The sequence below is a fragment of the Echeneis naucrates genome, chromosome 6, assembly GCF_900963305.1.
Source record: "Echeneis naucrates chromosome 6, fEcheNa1.1, whole genome shotgun sequence".
NCBI lineage: Eukaryota > Metazoa > Chordata > Actinopteri > Carangiformes > Echeneidae > Echeneis > Echeneis naucrates.
In genome coordinates this window covers 9,183,101-9,210,374 of record NC_042516.1, presented here as the reverse complement: position 1 = coordinate 9,210,374, position 27,274 = coordinate 9,183,101, and the positions used below count along the sequence as shown (strand labels likewise).

General features: G+C 38.1%; 1 protein-coding gene across 3 annotated transcripts in view; it reads right to left on the bottom strand.

Annotated features, from left to right (window-relative positions):
* Positions 1-27,274, bottom strand: part of dnah5 (dynein, axonemal, heavy chain 5) — a 79,199-nt gene extending 51,925 nt beyond the window's left edge. Inside the window, exons 1-38 of one of the 3 annotated variants that reach the window (XM_029503497.1) lie at positions 27,185-27,274; positions 19,434-19,568; positions 19,163-19,276; positions 18,686-18,796; positions 17,586-17,804; positions 17,031-17,168; positions 16,361-16,537; positions 16,082-16,195; positions 15,837-15,944; positions 15,305-15,427; positions 14,855-15,070; positions 13,512-13,619; positions 13,143-13,228; positions 12,498-12,705; positions 12,274-12,387; positions 11,815-12,021; positions 11,480-11,560; positions 11,022-11,112; positions 10,697-10,842; positions 10,019-10,190; positions 9,503-9,757; positions 8,674-8,870; positions 8,413-8,506; positions 7,546-7,688; positions 7,319-7,395; positions 7,066-7,190; positions 6,700-6,935; positions 6,130-6,348; positions 5,846-5,908; positions 5,350-5,588; positions 4,528-4,675; positions 4,270-4,362; positions 3,057-3,256; positions 2,750-2,903; positions 2,257-2,420; positions 1,894-2,050; positions 1,442-1,654; positions 934-1,158 (exon numbers count right to left, since the gene is read on the bottom strand). In XM_029503497.1, coding sequence (XP_029359357.1) covers positions 934-1,158; positions 1,442-1,654; positions 1,894-2,050; positions 2,257-2,420; positions 2,750-2,903; positions 3,057-3,256; positions 4,270-4,362; positions 4,528-4,675; positions 5,350-5,588; positions 5,846-5,908; positions 6,130-6,348; positions 6,700-6,935; positions 7,066-7,190; positions 7,319-7,395; positions 7,546-7,688; positions 8,413-8,506; positions 8,674-8,870; positions 9,503-9,757; positions 10,019-10,190; positions 10,697-10,842; positions 11,022-11,112; positions 11,480-11,560; positions 11,815-12,021; positions 12,274-12,387; positions 12,498-12,705; positions 13,143-13,228; positions 13,512-13,619; positions 14,855-15,070; positions 15,305-15,427; positions 15,837-15,944; positions 16,082-16,195; positions 16,361-16,537; positions 17,031-17,168; positions 17,586-17,804; positions 18,686-18,796; positions 19,163-19,276; positions 19,434-19,568; positions 27,185-27,274 — 5,760 coding nt within the window. Of the gene's footprint in view, positions 1-933; positions 1,159-1,441; positions 1,655-1,893; positions 2,051-2,256; positions 2,421-2,749; positions 2,904-3,056; positions 3,257-4,269; positions 4,363-4,527; positions 4,676-5,349; positions 5,589-5,845; positions 5,909-6,129; positions 6,349-6,699; positions 6,936-7,065; positions 7,191-7,318; positions 7,396-7,545; positions 7,689-8,412; positions 8,507-8,673; positions 8,871-9,502; positions 9,758-10,012; positions 10,191-10,696; positions 10,843-11,021; positions 11,113-11,479; positions 11,561-11,814; positions 12,022-12,273; positions 12,388-12,497; positions 12,706-13,142; positions 13,229-13,511; positions 13,620-14,854; positions 15,071-15,304; positions 15,428-15,836; positions 15,945-16,081; positions 16,196-16,360; positions 16,538-17,030; positions 17,169-17,585; positions 17,805-18,685; positions 18,844-19,162; positions 19,277-19,433; positions 19,569-22,510; positions 22,568-27,184 lie in introns of those variants that run through there. The other 2 variants (XM_029503499.1, XM_029503498.1) reach the window with 2 other exon arrangements.

The window sequence follows — 27,274 nt, the reverse complement described above, 5'->3', positions numbered from 1 at the left end:
GGAGAGATGGGAGGGGGAAGAAAAAGGCAAGTAAAGAATAGGAAGGTGAAGGTCAACACTCAAGAAATGAGAGATAAAAGTTAGAAGAAAGAGAGAAGGAGGAATAGAAGGGTAGGATGTATGAAGAGGCATGAAATGAATGGAAGGTTATGGGTAGACAAAGTTGCAAGGTAAGTAATGGAGGATGAAAGCAAAAAGGTGAAAGGCCATGATTTAAATATGAGATGTAAGCAAAAGATAGGATACAGGAGAAGGAAGCAGGAAGGACACAAGTCAAGGGGATCGGTAACATGAATATGCCAGGTACAGTCAGAAGAGAATGTGATGAATAGAAAGATGAAATAAGATGAAAAGGTGCAGAGAGGAAAAGAGGATTGGGTAGAAGAAGAGCAACAGACATTATATGAGAGGCCATTGAGGTGAGGAGCAAAGCATAGGGGGAGAATTGAATACAGCCTGTGAGTGGAATTAGATTAACATTAAGTTATTTGGCAGGTGCTTCAATCCAAAGCAATTTAAAAGTGAGCAAAATAATAATGATGAAAAAGCATCAAAATAAAGTTAGTTGACACCTGCTCTATTCACCTTGGATATCAGCATTGTAATTCATTGTGTCTGGAGGGGTAGACTTCAAAGTCACCCTTTCTGTAGTTCTAAATATCACTTGCCTGCCAATAAGAAATGCTTTGAAGATTTTCATCAGAGTGACTTTTTGCAAAAAACAACATTCGGTATTCTGATACCCTAATTCCAGTGTGGGTGAATAGTGAATGTACATCATGAAAAGAAGAGCCTTATATCTAATCAGAGTGCCCTACACTCTGATTAGATATAAGATTGAGGAGAAATGATACAAAGTTTGTTTTTTCTGGTTCAATATATTTTTGTACAAAAGGTGAAGAGGTATGACTAAATTATCAACAGGATACTCACCAGGTCATCAAATATGTCCCTCTGATGGACATGGATGGTGATGAGGGTCTCATACTTTGTCCTCTCCACTGAACCCAGGTCTCTTGTGGTCATGTCAATCAGTGTGTTGAGCAGGTCCAGGAAGAGCTGGTTGGTTTTGGCCATAATGCGGCGATCGTAACGAGCATTGGTCAGAGCCTCCTCAGAATCTCTAGTCCATATCATCTGAATACCTAGCAGGCCCACCTAGATCAACAACAACACCTTGAAGAATTAGATCACTGAATGATTTAAAAAAAAAAAAAAAAAAAAAAAAAAAGCGCTTTCAAATCGAAACTGACATTACAGGAAATGAGGACAAGGACAACACATGCCTCGGAACATTAAGCAGACTCATTTAGTTGGTGTAGATAACCCTAAAATTTCATGTTTCTCACATGTTTTCCTCTAATTAACAGCCCACAGTCAACAAATGGCCCAGGTTTTTATACTGTAATGGATTACTGCTTTAAATCCAACTACAGCCTACCTGAGCAGGGAAGGAGTTAAGGAAGTCAGCGAGTTGGAAGCCAGACTCTTGGATGGTAAGGGCGGCCTGTCGGATAATCAAGTGCAAAGAGCGCTGCGATTCCTTCAGCAGGGCGTTGAGCCAAACCTCTACATTTCCCTCTGCTGTGATGGGACGCTCCAGCTCCACAGTCTCCCCCTCCCGGGATGACACAGCTAAAATACGGTCGTATATCTGTGAGAGATGAAAATGCTTTATTTATTAGAATGAGACTGATCCAATGAATATATGTAATATAACATATCAAATATGTATACATTCTTCACATTCACTTTTTTATGTTTACTAAATTTAATACTATGGCCTTCTGTTTTCCTTGTCAGAAGGGTTTAAAGATGCCAATGATCTGTGACACTGAGCAGAAAAAATCCCAAAACAATAAGAATGATAAGCAGCTGCATAAAACCAATTACCTTATCGTGGAATTTGACACATTTGATGTTGTCAAAGACATTAAGAAGGTGGGCCTGAATGGTGTGGGAGTCAGAGGCCTGGCCAAGGATCTCAAGCAGGGCAGGGTCAGAGACAAAGAAGAAACGAGGAAAGAGTAGACGCTTTTTCTCCAAATAGCTGTTTGACAGCATGATAAAAAAAAAAGTTATGTTACTTTTTCTATACATGTGTCTATACATCTGCACAGAACTATAAAAAATATTTTTTCTTACAATTGTTTTCAAAAGCACACCACTTGGAATAATTTTTCTGCTATATCAGCTTTGAATAGTCATATCACTTGGACATATGAGTTGAATACAATTTTCCAATTTCATGCTCACCCTGTTAGTGACTTCTGACATATCTCCAGTTGCTCAAGGAGGTGGGGAAGCAGCTGTCCCATAGTCTCATCTCCAACACATGACTGTACCACATTGGGCATCTCGTGGGCTCGCATCATAATCTTCACCCATGATTTGTCAATGTTAGAGAAACGCTTTGCCTCCTAGAGAAGGTTAGAATCAGTTAAGTCCATTCGTCATTTCTTCGTCAGAGATTGCATTTTTGGCTTTTGCTAACAACAAAGACTTGCAGAGGACACTAATATTGAATGGATATTCTTGGCAATAATACAAAAAATGTGAAACAGATTGCATTTTTAAACATGCCACCCATACATTTCTACCACATTTTGATTGCACACCATGCTAATGGATGCTTCCAGGACATCATATTATATGTATTAATAATAGAGACTTAACCATGGTAACCATGCCATTTCAAAAAATTACAGACATAATTAGAGAACAAATTCCTTGGATTTCTATAATCTACCTTGGGCATCTGTTTGGCAATGTCTCCTCCCACAAACACAGCTTCCAGGTAGATCCAGAGGTTCTGAACAGTCATCCAGTTTTCAATTATATCTGTGGTGTTGGAAAGATTCTGTACCCACTTCTGAATCTGGGCTTTAAAAGGGGTGTTATACCTGGGAACGCATTTACATCAGCCTGTCAACCTTAAATTACAGCACATGCCAAAAAGATCAAATCACATTTCCCAGTCCTCTGGTGGCAGAACATGTTTTGCACAGAAAATGTATTGATCCTTTCTCATCAAAGTAATTTGACCACAGACATACCTATTGCTCATCAGAGAGCCCAATATCATCAGGCTGTCTTCCATGCTGGCAATGATCTCCGAGGTACTGTCTCCTCTGAGCAGTAGCTCTCCGCGGGTCTTAAAGTTGGCAAACGTAAAGGTTTTGTTGTCCCATTCTGCAATCACCTGCTTCAGCTTCTGCTCAATGTCACGCTCCTTCACTGCACTGATGCAGATATCCTGCATGAAATTTGAGAAATCATAAGCAATACCGCAGAGAGCACAGGAGTACTGTCAGTTAGTATATACACAGTGCATACCACCGAATGTCAGTGTCATCCCATAAATGTCAGTAGCAGAAAATTAAAATAGGAGCATAGTATAACAAAGTGCTAAATCTTTGTCAGGATAACAAGCATAATTAACAATATTATCCCCAAACATTTTTAATTTTTAACATTTTTTAATTTCTGCTATCATCATTATCATCAGCAATTTTTGACAAAATGCCAGAAGTATAATAACTGAACGATGCTTTCTGTATAGACATTACTTGATTTTTATCACCAGAACAAAACAGTTATTAATGTGTTGTCAGCTTATTTAATGGCCTGTATAAAATGTTGCTGGAGCGTCAACACATTCATTTGAAACCAAGATTAATGCTCAGTGCGTTGTGAAGATAACATTAAGGCATATTGCAGTTCTGTTACCTCTTGCTATAGAGCCCATTTGGGTGCATTTTCCTAAGGGGGGAGGAGAATTGGAGGGCTCCCTCTCCTCACCCTTGGGTCTATGCATCTCTGCCACTAGTGAATTATTTTTATTTCCAGTAGAAATAAATCTGATTTGCATTATTTTTAAATGGATTGTAAATTCGGAATATTGATGACAATTTTTATTTACATTTTTTTAGGAACAGGCGGCAATCCAGACACTGACATTTTGTGGGCTGCTGTACGGGCATATATTAGTTTAATGTAATTCAAGGATTTGATCAATAAAAATAAATGACCAAAGGCCATTACTTTATTTATCATCTATAATATGGATGAACAGATTCTTCTAAATTGATATGATTCAAGAATCTCCAACTGAATCCAGTTGTGAATGAATCCTACGTTCAACTCTGCCAGAAAGGTATGACCTGAATGACTGGGAACCCACAAAGATGTCAATGATGCATTTATAAAAATAAGGTGCTTTTCCAAATCAATGTTTTCCCATATAGGTAGCATTCTATCCATTTTTACCTCAATCTCCTCTTTGTACTTGAGCAGTGGAGCCTCCATAATGTTGTGAAGCTTGAATGTATCAGTTTCTACTTCAAATGTATGTCCAGTCACCTGCTCCCAGAAAAAGACAAATTCGTTGCAAGGAATCTAGGTTGTCAATGCATACCATGTCAACAACAGTGCCTAATGTATCGCATACAGTGAGTGTTGAAGTCATTCTGAAATGAAATAACTAGGGACTGCAGTGCCATGTAGTGGTGGCCTTGTGTCTCTGACCTCAGTTATCCTTTTCCAGTGACGCGTCATCATAGCCTTGTTAGTCATGAGTTCCAGCAGTGGGCAGCACTCACTGAATTCATCAACCGTTTTCTTCAGGTCCAAAAAGGCTTGCCACTCCTTTAGAGCACGAGGCAGCTTGCGACACCTGCCAGTCATGGTGATGCAACAGTCAACAAAACAAACAAATACCGGCCTACCGAACTCCACAGGCCTGATATCTGTGTGCATTCTGTTTAGAAAGTACATGCACCAACAATATTGCACAGTTGCTCTGTGCACTTCTAAAAACTTATAGACACCATGGCTGCCAGAGGGTGAAGATGTCCTATAATAGTCACCTCTTACATCAGCACATACTCTCTTGGTTCCTGCTAACTGCTTACAACGCTCAACCTGTTTCACACTCACAACAGAACACAAAAAGTGGAGACATTAAAAACTACTTTTCCACTTTATGGTACTTTAATATTCTTCATTTCTCTTTCTCCTGCAATTTCCCTTTGACATGTGCAGAATGTATAAACCCCTGTAGAGGACAGAGTGCAGAGACAAACATAGGTGGGAATGGTGAAATTGAAATCTTTTGGAGCATTCATGCAATACTCAATGAAAAGCATTATAGCATAACTCCAGAGGAAGGAGCCAATTTTAGGCAGGACAGGGGTGATGCTGCTGGGAAAGGCAGACTAATGTGAATCAGCCCATTTGACTCAATTTGTTTTTCTTTTTGTTTCTCTGTAACATTACTTTTCTTTATATGTTGTTTTATATATTGTCACTTTTCTATACCGATGAGTTTAATTTACATTAATGTCTAACCTTGTTTGAAAGTCCAGTAACTCATTATTGATCTTCTCAATGTTGATGTCAGCCCAGAGGATCTCATAGTAACCATTGACTGTTTCGATTACATTGTTGTAAAGGCCATACAGCTTCTGCAGCAGAGCCAGCTGCTTCCTAATCTCCAGCAGTTGAGGATGTTGGGTAACAGGAAGTCCAAACAGCTCCTCTCCACCTGTGTAAGTGATGTACTTTCTGTACAAGTTGTCAAATCGATTCTAAAGAGAACAATGGCACAAAATATCCTGAATCAGTTCAAGCAATAATGAAAGTTCTAACAATCCTGATTTGGTGTGATATTGGCAATGAGTTGCTCTACAGAATCCATGGGCAGTGAAGCTGTATGTATTATGTATGTCATAGTATCATGTAGGATACAGCTCAACCATTACAACAGTGTTATAAAAACACTAAATGACAGAGAAAAAAATATTAATTTACTGATTATCAGAAAAAGTCATTATCAGTAACAAACCTGGAACATGATGAGTCTATCACTGGCATCCTGAGGAGCGAGCCCTACCGCCATAGGGCCATCCTGAAACAGAAAAAAAAAAAAGAAATTGAAATTTGCCAGCTGGTATTCAGCTAAATCTTAATCTGGCAATTTAAATAACAGCATAATCATTGTGTGCCACAATGGTCATCAATGTAATTTAAGCAAATCATTGTTTTAAGCTGGATGGGTATTTAGGACTATACTGTAAGTGTTTGAGAAGGCTACCTAAGCCTTTCAGTGTACAGCCGTTTTTCCTTCACCTTCTCATAATCCTGATAAAAGTGTTGGCAATCTTCTAGGAAGGCCCCCACATTGCTGACAAGTTCTCCTCTGAAGTTTGGCTGCAGGGCCACCAGCTCATTCTGCACCTCTGTGCTTCGGGAAAGCAGCTTCTCCCATGTGTAACGCAGCGTATCCACCTTATCGGCCTCTTCTTTAGCCACTAAAAGCTCATATTTATGTAGCATGGCATAGGACTCCTGTGAGGAGGGAAAAATGCTATAATTTCACATCTAAAAATGTAAAAATCACACATTCCGTACATCCTAATTTTTATTATTCCAACATTTGAATCAGGTTTCCTGAGTGGATTTCTTCTTCTCATAAATATCACTTAAATGTTTCATACTCAACTAAAGTGACCTTCATGTTTGGGCCTTACAAATGATCTCACTACACACACACACATAAGCGCACACTCACACACAACTTAAACAAACACTGCTAAAAAGCTCTCAAGCACACTTCTGGAATAATCCAGATATTTTCCACTGTGTCGATCTGTTTGTGTGTGGAGGTTGGCAGAATAATGTTACTATGCTCTGCTTTACCTCAATAGGTCCAACTTGAAAATCAAGAGATATCTGCTGCTCCCTTATCTCCTTGAGTGCTGCCATGGCGATGCGAATATCATCCAAATCTTTGATTTGTCTATTCAGTTTCTTTCCTGCTTCATCTACAAAAGCAAAGATATGCTCCATCTCTGAGCGATATTTCCTGTTACAGCACAGTCCGTAGTCCACCATCCAGTTCTTGGTTTCAGAAGTGAGCGACAGCTTCAGGTCCGCTAGGACAAAGATGTAGATGAAACTTCTTACCAGTTATGAAAATTGAAGTGTCATATTTTAGAATCTGAAAGGTAGTGATTAAGTTATAGCTATTGCAAGTAACAGCTCCAGCAAATAACTTAATCCAACCTGTGAACAGCGCCAAAGCTCCAACTGTAATGAATTCTGGTTCTGAGTTTATCTTCAGCTCTAGATCTCGATAGAAAAGGATCTGGCTTTCAAACTCTGAGAGCAGGGGACTTCCTTGGGTGAAGCTGTAAAAAAAAAACAAAAAAAATAAAAAAAACAACAAGAAAAGGCATGATGGTTTTTGTAGTTTTTAAAGGCTGTAATTGCCTGAGATAAAAGTCAGATATGATGATCAGTGATCAATTTATTATACTTCTGCATGGTGTCTTGACGGTCCTTTCTCCAGATGTGATGGTAACAGCTGAAACGATCTAGGGCAGTCATCACTTCCTGCATGTTATGTAGGAAGTGGGGGGAATTAAAAACTTAAATACAGTTGTTTTGCCTTTGCAGCTTTACAGCTGACTGTACAGATTTAGCGTATTCCATATATGTACTATTCATTAAGATAATCATCTGATTGAATGAAACAAGATATACCTTTTTGGTGGAACTGATGGACGTACTGAGAACAGACACTAGTTTAACTATCTCCTTGTTCTCAGACACACTCTTATAGTAGTTTCTGGCTTGGAATGGCATGGCCTGAGTAAAAGATGCTGAAATGTCTGAGGTGCTGCCATCTGGAAAGAGTTGGGAGGACAGAATACATTTTGATAAAAAGTGCATATAGTGCATACGCAGGATGTGCCCATTATCTGCATATTAAACCTGCTTCTAATCTCTCACCGATAATTGCACCAACACACACAAAAAAAATAAATGTTAGAGTGAAGTGTGAGCACTGTAGCTACAAGTTTGATACTTGAAAATATATAAAAAAAAAATATATATATATAAAATCACTTTACACTGGCATTTTCTGACAGTGTTTATGTTTAAGTCAGTGGATGCTTTAGTCATCTGTATTTTTCCAACGATCAAAGAGACCAACTTTGGAGTTTATTGAACATGGTTTTTGTGACTCTACAGTGAACCTCCTGAGAATATTTTGTGTATTTTGAGTGTTTCACTACATTAACTCCATGTTAGCTATTGTGCGATTTAAATCAAACAGCTGCTGTATGTGGGTGACTAGGTCTGTTGTTGTAACTATTTTGCCTCCAAAGTCATGGACATATTCATGTCAGTTCCATCAACACACTTCTTTCTACTCCTAGTCAAATGTGATTTGCTCTGCTGAACTGTGTAATGAAGAAATCTTTAATATCAAAAGAGCGTGGTGCAGTAGTTGGCATTTTGCGTTCTTCATGTTGAAAACAATATAGATAAATAACTCTATTGTCCAGCTGTTGAGATGTTGGATTGTTCAGATTATGTGAAATTAGATGTCACCTCTGCTTATACCAGCCAGGCTCCTGTGTGTTGTTGCTCCATCCTCTGATTCACTCTCTGAACTGTCTCGTTTCAGGGCTGCCATGCGTCTTTCATTCATTTTCCTCTGCGAAATGAAAAAGAAAATGACAGGGGACATCTTAGACTACAGGAACATGAAGTTATCAATCCAGAAAATTAAAAGTATCAAGTATCATTAGTTATTTACAGTTATCGCAAGAATAAGTTTTTTACTTGCCATAAATTATTGTTCCCTTTTTAGCTCAAACCCACCTTGGAAATCCTTTCTTTGCTCCACTGGGCCACTCCTTTGCTGACACTGACCACACACTCTACAGCCCGATTTAAAGCTTGCTGAACCTCCTCCAGAGCTGGAACTACAGCAATGTTCGGGATGGAGAGGGTAACGTTGAGCCTGAAGATTGCCTGCTGACTGCTGCTTTTGCCTTGACTGGTCGACTCATTCTCTGCTGCAGTGGGAGAGTAAAGATGCTCTGACACTTCATTTAAAGACATTTTATGTGCGCAGAATTACTTAGTTGGAAAAAAGATCTGTATATTTTTACAATCCTTAACAAGCATAGCTTTTTTTATATCCATTATAAAATTTTAGGCTATTCATTTTATGGCCAGTTGGGGTCTATTGAGGCTACAGTGAATATCAAGAGTTCCAAAACATCTAATGTGTTTTATTGCTCCACTACTTATCAACATAGCAGTAATAGCTACAATACAAACAATAGCTACATGTGAAAATGGAACATGAAATAGAGTAGATTAAGGTACCATGTTTTCAATTTGTATTAGGTATCAATTTCATTCATTTAAAAATATGACATTCAGTTTCTATTATAAGTAGCCGATTAACTGTTGAATTAAAAAAAAACAAAAAAAAACTGAGGTAACAATTATATAATACTTATAATACGATAACTCACTCGCACTTATGTTTTAAAATGGTTACACAGCGTCAAGGGCTTGGAACAACAGCAACTGGACTTCTTTTAGGTTATGGAAGATGTTTCACCTGAAAGGCTCATTAGAGCCATGGCTCTAATGTGAAGACTATCATTACCCTGACACACACACACACAGGACCCACCCAAAAACAGCGTGAGTGAAGAAGCATGGATGCGCTTGCGAAGCATCTCAAGTGTGTTGCGTGTTAATCTAAGCAATGCGTCCACGTTGCGGTGGTTAAAGTAGGAGAGCAGCTCCTGGGCTTCCTCCTCCATCACTTCCATTAGATCTCTCTTTTTCTTTCTCCTCATCAAGGGTGAGGAAGGTCCAACACTGGCTGAAGGCAGCAAAGTGTTCCTGGAGAAGAGGTGGCTCTCTGAGTGGCCCTCATCATCCCCTTAGATGAAGGAAGCGACACATTTATAAGAAACATTGACTACAGTTTGCCTTGATAGTTGAAGAATTTCAAATGTGAATAAACACCACGTTCTAAAGTTCTAAATACTCAAAAAAATGAAATGTGTCTAATTCAGCCTTCATACATGCAATCATGTGATGATATGCTATTTCACATTCACATATCTTCCAGCTATTTTGTTGAACCATATTTTATCTGGTTCTACTTGATCTCAAGAGTAAAATGTTCATGTACCTTCACTATCCGCGTGATCCATGGTTTTGCGCTCGACGCAGCTTTCTTCTTCAACTCTTTCCACCTCCTCCCGCTGAACGTGGTCAAACTCCAACAGCATGTTGATCAGTTCATTAGCAGCCTCCTCCACTAGTGAGCTTTTCGTATGGAGATTCTGAGCCTGTCTTATGCACAGGTCCTGTACACATATGTATATAGTGTGACATAAACTAATATAACATCTAATGCTGTGCATTTAAGCATAGCATTCTGTTAAGAAGTCAGCACAATATCTAAACATGTATATTTATAATTTTTGTATTTATTTAAATTTCCAATCAAAGTACTGGTATAACTTAAATGAGGATATGCAGACCTCAAATTATGTCAGCTTCAATTAGTGTCAGTGATTTCCATGCATTGGGGCTCCAAGAGTGTTCCCATGAGTCAATGCATCATTCACATTTTTAATATACAGCACATTCCCTTTGCTATCATTAAAATTACTTTGTTGTCATATCACAACAGCTATTCACCCATGTGAATAAATCATAACTGATGACCTGCAGCCTGGAACGCAGGGCCATTTGAGCTCATTCAAAAGCTCTTTCTTATTAAATTCTGTATACACTTTCTTTGTATGAGGAATGGAGGTTGGATTGGAACTACAGGTTAATGGTGTCGTTTTTACTCCTATGTATTTACCCTGGTGGTCTGAACAAGCTCCTCACAGGTCATCGGTTCATCCTCAGGCAGGACGCACAGTGTGGAGCCACTCATCTCCTGCAGCACTGCATCTATCCTAAATTTCACCAAGTCGTTCACCCTGTCCATCAACAGTTCCAAGTCGACTGAAGACACGAGGAAGAAGAGGAAGCAAAAATAAAATGTGGAAAAAAGTGAAAACAGTTGAAAATATTTTTTATTTTTTAAGCTTTTCTTCAGAACACACACTAGTGAGTACACAAAGAACATATTCATGTTTTATCAGATAACGCCTGTGCTGAATTTTGGGGGGTTTTTTTCTTACCCAAAGTCTTGTCAATGTTGCTGAGGTACTTGTCTATGTTCAGAGATGTCCAATTGAGGGAGGTCAAGCCTGGCTGTATAGCCTCATCCACCTGTAAAGTAAGTGATCTTTGATATGTACTATGTACAATTTATTTCAGATAAACTATGTCTAACAAAGCAATAAAAAAAACGTGTTGTTTAAATATGGTGAGCCCTGGAAATGTATTAAATTTATATATATATATATATATATATATATATATATATATATATTACATTAACGTTTCCAAATGTGTTGTTGTCTTTTGTGTCCCTTTCTCCTGAAGCAGTCTTCCCTTCCTCTAAATGAGTTTGTCTCATTTTAACTAAAACTGTGTTGAGTTTCCAAGTGCTAAAAAATCAATTAAAGTCAGAGACAATACAATCCCAAAAAAGCTCAAACAGAGGACGAATGAAACGAGCATAATCACACATTACCTTAGCTACATGCGGCATGGCCAGCTGTTCAAAAGCACTCTGAATCTTTGCCCGCACTCTGGTGTTCTCACTCAGCATTAACTACAGAGGAAATATATTTACACAGTTTTATTTAGACAGTGAAATTACTTTCTCAGCAGAACAATATTTTTGCAATATGCACTTATGTATTTTTGTTCTTCTCTCTTTATAGTTTCTGTCTTGGTTAAATGATTTGCATTAATGGATTTTCAATTTCCAACAAAGTCCATGCTATCCTGCCACCAGCAAACACTCTCTCCCTCTCTCTTCTTTATGTTGTAAGTACTTGCAGATGCATATGACTGTATATCCACCTGTATCATGTTATAGTTCTTTTTCAAGGTGTCCTGTTTCTGCTGCAGCAAAGCAGCAAAGGGAGGAATCTCTAAACTCATCCTTGTCATGCAGTTTGCCTCTCTGATCTGGGTATTAATCTCTGCGTCAAAGTTGACAAACAGCTCCCCCGTCTCTGGAGATCTGACCAGCAAAGAGGCCTGCAGGCCAAAACGGGCATGCTCCACCTGGGAATGAGGTGCAATGTGCAGTTTAAAGACAATTGTGTGAAAAAAGGAAACTGAAAGTAGAGTGATTAAGAATATACATGCATATATGTATGTTGTGCACATTGCAAATGTCCAGATTCTAAACATATTTTCCTCATAAAAGTATTAGTTTTGTTCAAATTACATCTCATTTATTTGTTCCATACTATATGTTGTAACATTTATATCTATAAAATTTCATTTTCCTTCTTTCATTGTTTCTTCCATTACCTTTTTCATCCAGTTGTAATGGTAAAGCATCTCAAACTCCAACAGGACTTTTGCTACCTTGTTAAAGTTCCGGATGATCCTCTTTGCCTCTGGTGTGGAAAGAACACCAGGGTGCTACACAAGAAATAAATGGTGCTGTATAACTTAGAAGGATAAATACACTAACTATAATACTGCATAAACATAAAAATAACAGTTTAATTACACAAAAGAAATTGTATTACCTGTTGAAAGAGATCCATGGGACCCTGAATCCTGTTATAAAGCTGCCGAGACCACATAATCCGACCTGCCACTGGTGGTAAATCCCGGTCAATGGGGGGGTTTAGTTTCTGTTTCATATAAATTCTGGAGACCATTTCAATGTCCCGGCCATAGTTCTGGAGTATCCGCTGATACTTCTCATCGATGCCAAGATTTGGGATCCCTAGTCTGTTATTTTGTCAATTTCAAAAGGACAAACAGTTCATCAGAATTTAAAAATGGACAATGAGTATTGACTTTTTTGGTCAAGGTCTACAACACAAGAGTTTAATCATAAACCCTAAACACTTAGCAACACTTTCAGGTTCTTCTGTGACCTAAGAGCATTGACAATGACCACATTCCATTTACATGTGCCAATAAATCATGTCTGAGTCTATATGCACAAACGGGACCATTAAACAGGCAAATTTAATGCAATTTAGTATTAGCTAGACCAGCAGTAACCCTCCCTAGAAATGAGTCAAAGGATCCATGGTGAGAATGTATGACTTGTGATTTATTTACGGGCTGGTGTCAACCTTAGGTGACAGAGAAATGCAGATGTCTGTCACCCACTGGCAGCTATAAATACCTGTTACACATGGGATGATAACATGGATTACCTTTCAAATTTCTTGAGGACATTTAGAGCTCGTTCTGTATTCTGAATTTTTTCAAAGGTGGTATCCATGAAACTCTTAAGTTGATTCTGAAAACACAGGGAGCAACTACAACATTTATCAAAATATCTGGCTAATAAGGTCAGACACACATCTTTTCATTTACATTTTCTCAGCACATTGAGTAAGCACATTAACTAAGCTTGATCAACCTTTCCTGGTAGTTTTGGTTTACTTGCTGAGGCAGTGCAATTTACACCTTTGTTATTCCCTCTAGTACACAGACAGAAGTGTCTAATTAGTAGAATAGTAATTTTATTTCTAATATGGAGGAAATAAACTAATAGATACTGTCTATAATCATTTACTTACATGGAGATCAGCAGTGTTTTCGCAGAATTCCTCATAGTCAACATCAAAGTCAGTTCTTCTCTGGTCTAAGAAACTGTAGTGTTTTTTCTTCATGTTCAGCACTATAGCCTATAACATACACACAAACATGTATGAATGCAATGCACAAGTTTAATTGCTGCACATTCATCAGTTCAAAATCTGAAATTTTAATGCCTCTCTTCTCACCACTGTTCTATCGTAAATCCTGTTTCTTTGATCAACTATGAGTCAGGGCTTTATGATGGTGGGCACATTTGTGAAATGAATCAAAGTTTTATTATTGCAAAGGAATAGAATGCATTAAAACAGCGGAAATGAAATGCGCAATCTTAAACCTTACTGTAAATTATGCATACACAAAACTGTGAAGTTTGCCAAAAGAAGAATATAATCTATGAATGCAGTTCTCTTTGTTTTGGTAATATAAAGCCTGTGGGAATTACATTAGGTAAACAGGACAGCCTGAAAAGGATTTATTGGCTGTGGGAAATGAATGCACAACAAAAAAATGAAACAACCAATATGAACAACACATTCTCCTCTTTTCATGCTCCATGCAGTTAGTATTATCTTATTATGCATTATATGGTGGCGTTTTCTTTTAAGTTTGATGGATGTGAATTTAACAACTGCATGCAGTCAACTATTAAAGTAGGCCAAGCTATACTATATGCCAAAAACTGAAGCAAGAAATTACCTCCCATTTTCCCTGCATTTCAGCAGTCTGCACATCCAGGGAAGGTGAAACAAACAGATATGTCACATCATATATATATACTCCCAAGGGAAATCATAAACACCAGTTTGATGAATTGATTAAGAAAAAAAAAAAAAAAAAAAAATGACTAAGCAAAAATTCAAGTGTTCTTCTCGATTAGCCAGGGCAATATAATCATTTAATATAATATAAATAATATATATATTTTTTAAATCCTACTGTACATAATATTTTCTTTCCTGAGCTTCACTGCCTTTTTTCTTATTTATATCTCATATACCTCAACATACATATCCTATATATTTATCTGTCTATATTTTTCCCCTCATTGTTTTGCAAATGTTTGAGAAAGTGAATGAATTAAATCATATGTCATCCTCAATTAAATTGTATGTACAGATGTATTAGTTGTACAAGAGATTTCAAACTTGTTCTGTTCATTGTACAACCAGCTTTGGCAGCCTGACAATGAAACTGTCCAACACTAATGGCTCTCAGAAGAAGTGCAGGCTCAGCTGGCTAGAACTTGCATTTCATCAGCTAATGGAATAGCTCTCTATGTTAATAAAAATTTCTGAACAACAATATGATCTAATTCACCCACTTGAAATCTGGTGGCCATGGTCTCCAATCCTTCTATCTTAGAGTCTTGCAGCGTAGAGTAGGTTGAAAATGTGTCAAACATTTCCAGGATCTTGATGAGTCGGCGCTGGAATGTGTCAAACTTCCCAAAAATGTACATTTCACTAAAGTCAAACTGTCTCTCTGAAGGGGTCTGTTCCAGCTTCTGCTTGGTTTTATGGAAACACTGCTGGTACTCCTAAAGGACACAGGTTAACATGTTACAAAACAAATCCCATTCCTATTCATCCATTTATCACATCAAAATTGCAGCAGTTGTTGCCTGAAAAATTAACATTGCTTCCCTTCTTACCAAGTGAAGATGAACATACTTTTGGAAAAAAATACACAAAATACCACAAAGACACCACATTTGATAATAATATGAACACATGATAAATAACGTATTCTCCTAATGTGTACAATCCAGTACCTGGTTCAGGTGGATGGCAGCTTTGATTTTATCAACAACAACTTGTTGTGGCTGGTCCCATATTGAATTGGAGCCATTATTGGTGATATAAGCCTTGCAGGCTGTGATCATCTGGTTTGTCACCTGGACATAGTGATGGTTGTAATGAAAAGAAGAAAAGGCATCTGAACTGTTTTTGGGTCCAAACAGCATGGGCCTATACGTGTAACTAGAATATCAAAATATTAGCAAACACATTGTTATGAGAAAGAACACCTGATCTTTTGAAAGTAACCTTTTAATTTGTACATCAAATGTTAAAAATGGCAATTTCAGTAATCCCTTAATGTCACAGTGACCTTAGGAGACAAAACATGAATGTTTGATTTTTTTTTCATTCATCCATAAAAGCATGACAATTATAGATACCAGAGTGTTCAAATCAAAACAGACCGGAGACAGGCAACTTGGCTGAATTGCATTGTTGGTTAGAATATAATTTTCTAATTACAATTGTCATTGTTGTAGTATTGTGAACAGCAACCTTTCCTACCTTAACAAAAAGTGATGTAATCTTTTCTGATGTGTTGTAGTAGCGAGAGATATTGTGAATCATCCTGATGGCATTGATCAAGCCTGGGATTGCATCTACCATAGACACCTGGGATAAAACAGAAATTACATTTTACTTATGTAATAACAAAAATGCATATGCCCTCTTCAGAGATCAGGACACTTAAACTTGAAGACAGTGCCTGTGGTTAAAGGTTTTGTTTGGAAAAAGAATTTTTTTCTTACAGGGTCACTATTGTAAAGAGGATCACAGAACTTCTCCAGACTATAGAGGTACTTGACATTGTCTTTGGCCTCATTGGCTGCATCAGTAATCCTGGTGTCCAGTTCCCGCCACGACTGCATAGAACAAACAGTGAAAAAGCTGCACAATTGATAGGACAGGATTGGTTAAGACATGTTAAGATAACTAAGTGTCCTATGAAGCAGCAGAGAAAGACAGCGTGTTTACATTTGGTACATATAGTCACTAAAATTGAATGCTGATTAAGAGTCATATCTGACCTTTATAAGTTTAGATTTGGCAAGCAGGAGCACACCGAGTACAGCTCTAACACCGGGGCTTTTCAGCTGGTCCAGAAGGTAGTTGAAGCGGGACATTCGTCTCTTCCAGTGCTCCAATTCAGCACGTGGGCCAAGGTCATCAGCTTCTTTTCTCAGTTGGTCACTCTCAGCTAGGACCTGCAGCACAGAAATACATGATAAACACTTGTGACAATACTAAATGTTTTATACATCATTACTGCAGCGTATTCTTTTACTTTCCCTGAATTTAGCATATTCCATTTTGTAATGCTTTTGTTGTACTTTTCCCTCAAAAGATTTTGAATTAGTCTGGACCATTTAATGTTTTGGAAAAAAAAAATAAAATTAAATGTTAACTGCTTTGTATCTGTAGTTGTTATAATGGCACATTCAAAGACATTTCAAGCTGACTTAAATCAGATATTACGTTTTCCTTTTCTAAATGCATTCGCTTGCTATAATTAAGAGTACAAAATTACAGTGATTTTGAAGATAGGCAACAATTGTAATTAGTTTGAACATAGCTTCTTATCTGTTAACTAATATGTCTAACTAATTGCTGCTGCCTATCTCGGCCAGGTCTCCCTTGTAAAAGATGCTTGCAATACCCCTGGTTAAATAAAGGTTAAATTAAATAAAAATGTCTTACCTGCTCTATCTGCTTGATCCAGACTTTCATGCAGGCCTCTATCTTTTCTGTGGTCTCTGTGCTGCCTGCTGCTGCCATGTAGTCTGATGGCCCTTTAAGCACACTCAGGTCAAGTGTATCACACTCCTTCAAGGTAACCTGGAGGCCAACAATTACATGGCTCATTTTTGTTGTGGTCTTATGATTAATTTCTTTTATGCCTATGTGTGTACTGGAACTGAAATACAGATCCTGTTTCATATTTATTTTCATTTAATTAATTTATTTGTGTCCAAACCTTTGACTGGTACTGTATCTGGGGAAAATGTATCTAAAGGAAGTGCTCAAAACAGGCTGTGCACATTTATTTGAGAGATGCAAGGCCTTCATGTCTATATAGTCAACCAAATCATTTTGCAATTACCTGTTTTGCTAAGCAACATACATATATTGGCATGGTTGTGATATCTGGTTAGTGCACATATAGTTAAAATGATATTTGGATTTTTGGAGCAATTTCCTCATTGGCTATAAATTAGGAATTAAACTTGTTCTTGAAGAGTGTCTGCTCCGTGCCTTTTCTTGCAGACTCTCCTGTGCTCCAGACAAAACTGACACAAAGCTTTCCAGTGATGATATGAACTCCTGTTTGACAGCCTCAGCCTGAGGACTGGCCAGCTCTCCCCAGCCATGGTTCATCTTCCTCAGTGTGGGGATGAAGATGTCAGAGAGCAACTGCTCCACACTTTTTAACAAACCCCCTTCTGTTGTGTCCAGCATGTTGAAATTTACATCCTAAGAAAATACAAAAAAAAAAAAAAAAACTGACATCATTACAAAAAGTAAACATCCATGCAGTCATTGTCTTGTATTGCCTGTTGAATACAAAGCATCCACAGCAGACACAGAAAAACATTGTTCATGTTCAGACATTAAAGCCATCTAGTAGCCAGTAGCCCTATGGAAATCAATTTGTGGCATTGTAATTTTCACTATAACAGCAGATAAAGAACGAATGCATTAGAATCAAGGTGACCAAAACACAAACCCAAATTCACATATAATTTCATGATTATTTTTATTTGGATTAAACTAAATAGTTTTAGAAAGAAAAAAATACTATATTAATGAAGTGCAAAATGCTCCTTTGTACCTCAGTGTGCCTGTGTACCTCTATTGTGCTGTCTCTTTTGTGCAGACACACTGACCAAATTTGTCAACCTTCCACTTCTTGCTGTGAGTGTCTTGCAGCAAACATGTCCTGTTATCAGTAGCAGTGATTAGCGTTACTGCTTTCATGGTGATCAGCACAAAACAATAGCCAGTACTGCTCCTGCTGAAGCCCATATAAAGCTATTGAAACTATCTTATGTCATCTCTTCTCCTAACTTTAAATTTTAAATGGTTGCCATTAGCCATATTCTCATACATAGTAGGAAAAATTGAAAGACCCATTTAAGATAGGACAATGAAGAGTGTATGTATGAAAAGAAAAAGGAGAATGGCATGGAGTAGGGAAAAGTTTCCTATATACAACGTGCAATACTAATAAAAATCATTGTTTTTGCCTAAAATAAGTCCACAGCTTTTCTTTATTTGAAATGACCACCATTCACTTACCCTGAAAGAGCACAATGTCATGCTTGGTTTTAACAAAATTGTACAAAGGGACTCACTCTGTGTATGTTCTCAGAGGTGATTGCCTTTGAGGTATTGGCTCTGGTGAAGAAGACACAGACCCCTGTCAACGCCACGTCTTTCCCATCTGTCACAAACACTTTAAACTTCTTGCTGGAACTAGACTGCTGACCAACAACCTGGGAGGTTACAGGAGCTGGTGTTGTGGCTGCTGGTGCAGCTAAAGCAAAGAATTGGACACACAACAGCACAAGGCTTTAATTTATCACTGTGAGTTGTCATCGTATGTATTTTGCACATTAACATGTGATGCTACATGTCTGTCCATCTGTGGTGTCAGAAGCTCTTGTATGTTGTATGTGCTCTGCAGTCCTGTCTGCGTGTATGTCTTTGTGGGGCCAAAGATGAATTTACACAAACAATTTACACAAGATCTCAATCAATAACTTCCCTCAGGGACAGAAAAAAAATAACATACAAGACCTCAACTTGATGTGTTGTAGTCAATCAGATACAGTCATACGAGTGTACATTTTCATGTTACCTGCTTCCATTGGCTCAGTGTCCTGATGGTAGAACATGAGGTGTGGAAGACCCTCCACCATAAAAAATTGTTCCATACGGTCAATCTGAGAAACATTAAAAAAAAAAAGAAAAAAATCCACAATCAGACACAACTGTGTAAATAAATAAGAGATTTTTTGGCGTTTTTGCAGGGCTTTCTCCTCTCACTGTAAATATGACCAAACTCTAAACAGTCTATGTGAGAATTTGAGTGTGAATTACCTGACTGCCCTCAAGTATGGCATCTTCCACATCGGCTTTCTCCAGTCCCAGGCATGAAGCAACAATACTGAGGATGTAGTCATGTCTTCCATCCAGCTGGGCACGCTTAGCTTCACGCTCTTCTTTCAACTTTTGCTAACAATAAGCACAGATAATTATAGATAATTGCTATCTGGGTACCATCAAGTTATTAAAAAAATAATAAAAAAATCAAATTTCAACATATGTCAATTTCCTGCTGAAAAGAACATGAGGATTCTGACCAACTCGGGCTCACCGATGATAATTTAAAAAGACAAAAAAGTATATAGTATAGTATAATATAGAGTATACAGTACAGTGTTTTTCATAGGAATCGCATGATGAGTCCATCTATATTTAACATACTTGGGGTGTCGTGATGAGTCTGCTGGTAGTGACAGTTGACTGAAGGCCTGTGGCTCTACACTTTGGCTCAGACATAATTTCAATCACCACATCATGCACAGTTTTCTATGATCAAGCATTTAAAAAAAAAATCCTCATTATTATCTTTCTTTATATTGTATATGACTCCAAACAAATATGACAGAATATGTCCAAAGCCAATATCAGGATTTCTCCAAAAAATTTAAAAGGTCACAGCACTATCAAAATGCAACAAAATTCCAGGGTCTTTGACTGGATTAACCAGCGCCACTGCAAATTTACCTCAGGCCGTGGCTTGGATTCAAGGGGGTAAAGTCAACCACATTGGGTTGCCAGGTTCTGCTGATTAGCAACACTAACAAGGCCAGCCAATAAATTACATGAAACCTGGTTTTACGTGGGGTGCCAGCTGCAGGGGTGCATTCAGACTCTCTTATTTACCTTCCCCCTTGTCTGTCTGGAATTTAAACAGGGGATGACAGGAATAGCTCTTTCTGGCTTAAAATACTTTTTTCATTGACGTCAAGATGGTCTGACCATCTTTTAAAAGGCCCTGTTCTGCAACAAAGCAGGAAGCACCCCACTGCGACTGGCAATCCAAAAATAGAACACTTGAGAACTTGCTCTTTTTTATGCCAGTCCATTTAAACAATTTTCAGCAATTGGATTAAAGTTTAACATTCAAAATGATGAATTAAGTGATTGGGTTTCTATCACGTTTTACCTTTCTTTCTGCTCTCTTCTATGGGCTTTGAGAGACATCCGTGTGGCTGCATTTCATCGACCCAGGATTTTACTTCAGGTAAACTTATCCTTAAATATCTGTTGCGGTTTTTTGTTTTTTTTTTTGGGGGGGGGGGTTTCAATTAAAAATTACTTCAAGTCTTGGTAGTAGCATCCACTGGAGGGCAGGGCATACTGCACATGGAAGCACACTGAGCCATTCCTAATTGATTATTGTGAGATCAGATTTGAGCAAATAGATATGACTTGGTTTGGGGGATAGAACAGATAAACTGCTAAAAGGAACATATGGAGAAACAAGATCAAACAAATGGATTAGAAGAGATTAGGCTGACAAGACAGTGTTGAAGGAAAGAAGTGACTGCATAGTCAAAAACTTAATGCACCAATGAAAAGATGGCAAGAGGACGAGGAAATTACAAGAGGCAAAAAACAAAAAGAAAGAAATAGAGGGGGCAGACAAAAGATAAAAGGCAAGGGACGTAGAGCTGTACAAAGAGACAACACATTGCTACACTGCAACTCTGGATCGGTAAGGCTCAATGTATTGATCCTTGTTAGTTACAGCATGTGTGGTTGGTGATGAGAGGCCAGAGTGAGGTGGTGTATAACAACAACCTCACAAGCTGTGAGTGTCAGCACGGTGAGTAAAAGCTGCAATGCATTAGCCAGTCAGCATCTTTATAAGAGATCAGACAGTGACCACGGTGACATCTGTGAAAAAAAGATGCACCTGCCCTGCACTTGCATCAGCCACTCAATATACATACACATTTATTTACTATTTCAGCATGCATGGTAAAATCTGCTAAGCAATAACAAACCACTCTCAGGAACAGCGGCTGCATCAACAGATAACAGGGCAGTTATTAAGTGCAGCAAAACTAGAGGTCTGAGTCATAGTTCATTCACGTCACACATTCCTCGCATTCTTTACTTGGTTTTTTTCTATGTGCTGAGTTGTATTTCACTTTAAAGCAAGCCAAACATGAAGCAGCTACATTTTATAGCTTCCAACGTGCATGATGCGTTCACAAGAAGAAGATATTGCAAAAAAGTTTAAATAAGCAACTTCAGAACCACAGCAATGAATATCAACAACCTTGATTAGGTCTTTATTAGAGCAATGCACACACATTGTACAAATCCCCACATTACAGGTTGACCATAAAAAAAAAGCACGCCAAACCAACAGTTGCCGTGCAACCAGCCATTGCACACTTTCTCTGTCTTTATTACAAAGTGTCTGCTGCACAGAGATAAACAATATAGGCACAAAGCACTGTGGTGCACAATATACAAAAAAAGTTACCACTGAATGCAATACATAAAAATATAAAATGAACTAGCCAGCAATAAATGGCTCCAACAATGACAGATACCCAAACACATCCATATTTAGTTATTCCCATAACAGACACAGAAGCCAGCAAGACCAACGTAATAAAAGCTACAACATTAATAGCTTTCAAAGGGAAAACAAAGCCTCATCCTGAGATAAGCTATGAATCTGACAAGCCCTGTAACAAACAAAGTGGAGTTTTTGGAATTAAAGCAAAAACAGCTGTGACAAAAATTGTGCAGCAGAACGTTTGGTAGTTATCTGATTATCTAATATTTTTTTCTAAAAAGTAATGCAAAATGTTTTCAGTGCTTTGGCAAATCTCAAATACACACAGATAACGATTTAGTCCTGTTTTAATCCACATCTTCTGGGCAATAGAAATAACATGCACTGTCAAAGTCAGAGCAGTGGGTGTGGATAAAGCTTTGGAGCAAATTTTGTCTATTTGATTTAAAGTGGTTTCCGTCATAGTAGAGGGAAGCTGTCCCTTAAGAGGGGAAAATTATGCAGCTGGATTCACTGAAATGAGAAATAAAACCTTACAAGGCGCCACAAAAACACTGCTGCATATTTGTCTTACCTGAATGACCTTGGAAACTGTTATTTTCCAGAGCTGCTTACTAAACACCTGCGCCATGACAGTTCCTAACCCCAGAGCCTTCTACATCTTCTGTGCAACCTGCTATCACTTTCTCATCTGCACGTACAGATGGATGCCTCTCACCCTCAACGAGATTAGACCTATCAAGTTTACACCGGTGACCACCGAAGCCAGCTCATTCAGAGCTGATGCTGCACTTTCAACTGGTCAACTGTTCCAACAAACTTCAAAACGGTCCGCAGGCCAGCGGCACACACAGGGTCATCACATGCACGTTTGTGATTTCACAATGTGTGTAAAGATACAGATGAAGAATGGGTCACTGACAGCTTGTCATGTAAGCATTTTACATTAACATGCTAAAAAATGCGCATGCATGAACACATACGGACAAACAAAGAAAACACACCTCTGGTGTCACTGCTTTAACAAAGTAGGTGAGTCAGTCGGAATAGAGCTGTGAATTTTCACTTTAAAGCTAGTGCAAGTAACAAACTAGTACAAGTAAGTGCTTAAGGGCATGTTTTGTGTTGTCTTGTACAATCACGATGCAAATGATGTAGTGTTAAATGTGGGAAAATGTGTATATTTTTTATCTATAAAACAGTTAAACACAAATGGTCAAACTTTGATGCCAAAACATCACACAACAGGCCAGTATCAGTGTGTCCGTTGATTGCAATAAACTTATATTGACTCAATGTGGATTAGCAGTAGTTTTAGGCTACAGTACCACTCCTCTTTTTCTCTTGTTTATATTTTTTGTACATGCGATGATACAGCAAAAATGGGAGAAAAAAAAAAAAAAAAAAAAAAAACAGTACTAAACCAGATCAGCCTACCGACTGCAATAATTGCTGGATTCTTATGTTTTTCTTTCCTCTAATAAAAGCAATAATATACATATATTTTGTAAAAAGTTCGGTCTTTTTTTTATTCCCATAACCATGAAATCAGCCATTACGGTTCACTGTGCTGAGTATTTACAGTATAACTTGGGAGTTCAGAAAAACATTTTCAGATAGCAGCAGATTTTCTATGCTTTCTCTGACTTTTGCCATTACCCTTTACCATTTTATCCAAACATTTAGCTGTATACTGAATCCTCACACATTAATGATGAATTACATTTGGCTGAGGCAGTTAGCTAAGAAGACAAGCTGCCTGTAACTTCAGAACGCTTGGGTCACCTTACCTTGTTTTGATAGTCTGGTTTAAAATGCAGCATTGTCAGCAATGGCCTTTCACGCTGAAACCTCTTTTCAAGTTGTTCCACCTTCTTAATTGGCTTTGCATTTCATGACATTAGAGAATCACAGTGTTCGACAAAGAAGACAAGACTGGAACAACTGGCCTTCATACAGAATGTGAGCAATCAGCCTTCTTATTTGCCATGTGAGAAAGGTTGCTGCCCTGAAATTATGAGATGCTCCTAAAAGGGGACTGCTAAGTAGATAATGAGGTGTTGGATGACCACCTGTCAGTAGGACAATTACCAAGGCCCGCTCTCACCTTACAATTCTGTCACAACAACGGGATGGAGAGCCAAGGATGCGGGGGAATGTAGGGGTGGGAAGGTTGTTGATGTATAGCAGTCATTCTCACTTGTTTTCTGTTATGCCCCCCCCTACAAAGCAGCAACCCCCCCCCACAACTATGGGTATTGTAGTATGGTATTACTATACTAGTATTACTTTAGTATGTTAGTATTGAGCTTGCTTACAAAAAGGTTTACTTTATTAACCCTGTTTTTCATTCTGAGTGCATTTTCAGAAAAGACTAAACATGCATCAATTTGCACTAACTTCGACAAACTTAAATCCTTGTAAACCTTAAACAATTAGATGAGTGTAACTGCTAAATCATTCCCCAGGAACAACAAAAAACCCACTTTAATCTACAAAAAGAAAATAAATTAAAAACATTGTGCTGATTTTTCTAATCAAAATAATTAAGTCTTTCACAGGATTAATGGCAGAACTCAAGCAGCTTATCAGTGTGATTGGGGTGTAATGTCTAAGTGCCACCTCAATTTATTTGGCTTCATGCTGTCCACTGCCAGAGTTTTTAGACACAATGCACACACCAGCTACTGCACCGGGTGTGTAATTATGCTTTGTTTTGGTGTGGCAACGAAAAAGCTAAGACATTTGCTAAGGCCTGTTCCCTGGGGTTCAAACGCGGCCCCCTGGCATGTCTACGTGCCCCGCCCTATACATCAATGTTTCTCAAACACTGATGTATAGGAATATACAAACAGTGGATAAAAGCACTAACTGTTGAAACAATGCATAAACGCAAACACTGGCACATAAAATATGCTGTGTATCAGTGCTGAAGGAAATAAAAACTAACCCCCAACAAGATATTAAGATCCCATTGAAGAATAAATAGGTTTCTCATGGAAAGTACTTTTTGATTATAATAAGCATCACCAATAAATTAAATTCATTAATTCATCAATCCATCTTCAACAGCTTATCTGTTAACCACTATGTCGCAATGCTGCCCTAAATTAAATTAAACTTATATGAATAAAATTTTAAAACAAGAATAAAATCAGACTTAATGCTGACTGGGTCAACACATATATTTACAGGCAGACAGTATTTAACTTAATGATATGCATTTTGGGGAGATGAGATGCTAAATAAAATTTAACTAGACAGTCGACATTAACGAAGATTATTAAATTGCAAGATTTTTATGAGGCAAATATACAAAAATCTTACAAATCTTCTAGCTTCTCAAATGTGAGAATTTGCTACCAATCTGTCACTGCATATCATTGGATATTCAAATTTAGTTTTTTTTTTTTTTATTATTATAAAACAATTAATTTAGACATGCCACTTTGACATTTTATAGATGAAAGGAATTGACTTGAAAGAAATTAAATATTAGTTGCCACTCCAGTGTGGAGACACTAATAATTCACCCAGTGAACACGACATATTCACTCATGCGACATACACAAAAACATAGACCTTCAATCAATTAATATAAAATTCCATTAGCTTTCAATTTGGCATCCAGCAGATAGAGAGCACACTTCTCTCCATGTGGATCTGACTGATGGTTTGATGTTGAAGAAATGATTGCAAAGCATTGCATTTAAAAGCATTTGGGTCATCAATTTTTTACTTCGCCATGACTGATTTTCTACGTTGAACTGTCTGGTTGGGAGCTGTCATGAAATAGAAGAGTGACCCTAAATTATAAATGAGGAGGTGGTGGAATCTAAAAGAGGCAGACAGAGATGGAAGAAGGTCCATGGTTCTCCCAGGGGATGCTCCCACTAACACGGATTTTGACTTGTGCTGTTTCTCTTCTCATTGACTTTGTCTGTTTTGTTCTACACAGTCCTGGGTGCAATTGCATGTAATCCAATAGATCACTTTGTGTTGGATTTGTTTTGTACAGTAATTTAGCTTATCTCTTATCTCTTTTATTAGACTTAGACAGACTGCTTCTCTAATGGTCTATTGATACACACAAGACAGGGTATGTTGTGCTGGGTCAATCTATTTCTTTTACTGGACGCTGCAATTGTGGAAGGGGTGAATCTGAAGAGATGAGTGACGATAAAAAAATTAAAAAGTGAAGTCAAAAAAAGTTGAATTTTCTGGATTTTAACTGCGTTATGGAGTGGCTGCATACACAGAATGTATCGCTCACAAAAACAATTCATTTCATAACATAGTTGATATATCCGCACATTCACTAAGACCAACACACGTTAAATATAGTCCCTCTAAAGTTGACAGCTCCACTACCTCTTCATTGTCATGAATCGCGTGCCCATGGCAACAGCAATTACACAATGGACACAACGCCATCTCGTGGTCAAATCCCGATAATGCAATCTGCGCATCTTAAAACTAGTTTTCTAACAGCGATTTTTGACTACTGCTGTGATCCCAGGGAGTCTAATTGTGTAGGAGTTCCCATAGCAGTTGTTAAAAAGTCTGAGGATGCTGTTGAATTTGAAAATGAAGTGCAGATTAATTCCTCCCTCTGTGTTCTCCACTTATGAGCAAAGGGAATTCTGATGTAAGGTGTCACTGTCCCAAGTCATGATCCCATGTATCTGGCATTTCCTGTTTTGTGTTTTGCACAGTGCTGGCCTTTGGGAAATAGTGAAATTTAAAAATCAGAACCAGGTGTTTCTCCTTGTTCAGCCCACCTACATCAGTCAGGGTAAGCTCTACCTGAAGGAAACATGTAAGCTTCATGGAGGTGTACCTATTCATCTTGCAACTGGATGTGGATCCTTTTCTAATAGGCAAGATGGCCATACGCATATGACATTAACATGTACCTGCTGAATCGATACATGTTTAATGCTGTGCTGGACAACTATGCACGTAGCAAAACAAAACAGACCTCTATACAAACAGTTGTAATGGCTACATGTCAATATGAGGACTCTTTAAAAACGCAAACAAAAAGATCCCATTAACAGATAATCCCCCCTATCATATGCCTGTCTCAGTGTTTTCCAAGGCCACATGGACAAGAAGGGCCAGTTGAGGCCCGAGGTTTAGGGTTCACCTGTTCACCTTGAGTTTTGTCTTTGGATATAAAAGAAAGAAAGACAGAAAGAGAAGTGTCATCTCGTCATGATTATCACTGAGTAACTGGAAATCAAACCTGCGTCTCCTTGAGTGACTCCAGTTGGACGGACGGCTGTGACGGTCGGCTCCTGTAGCTAACTTTGGTGAGCCTGGAGCTGAAGGACAT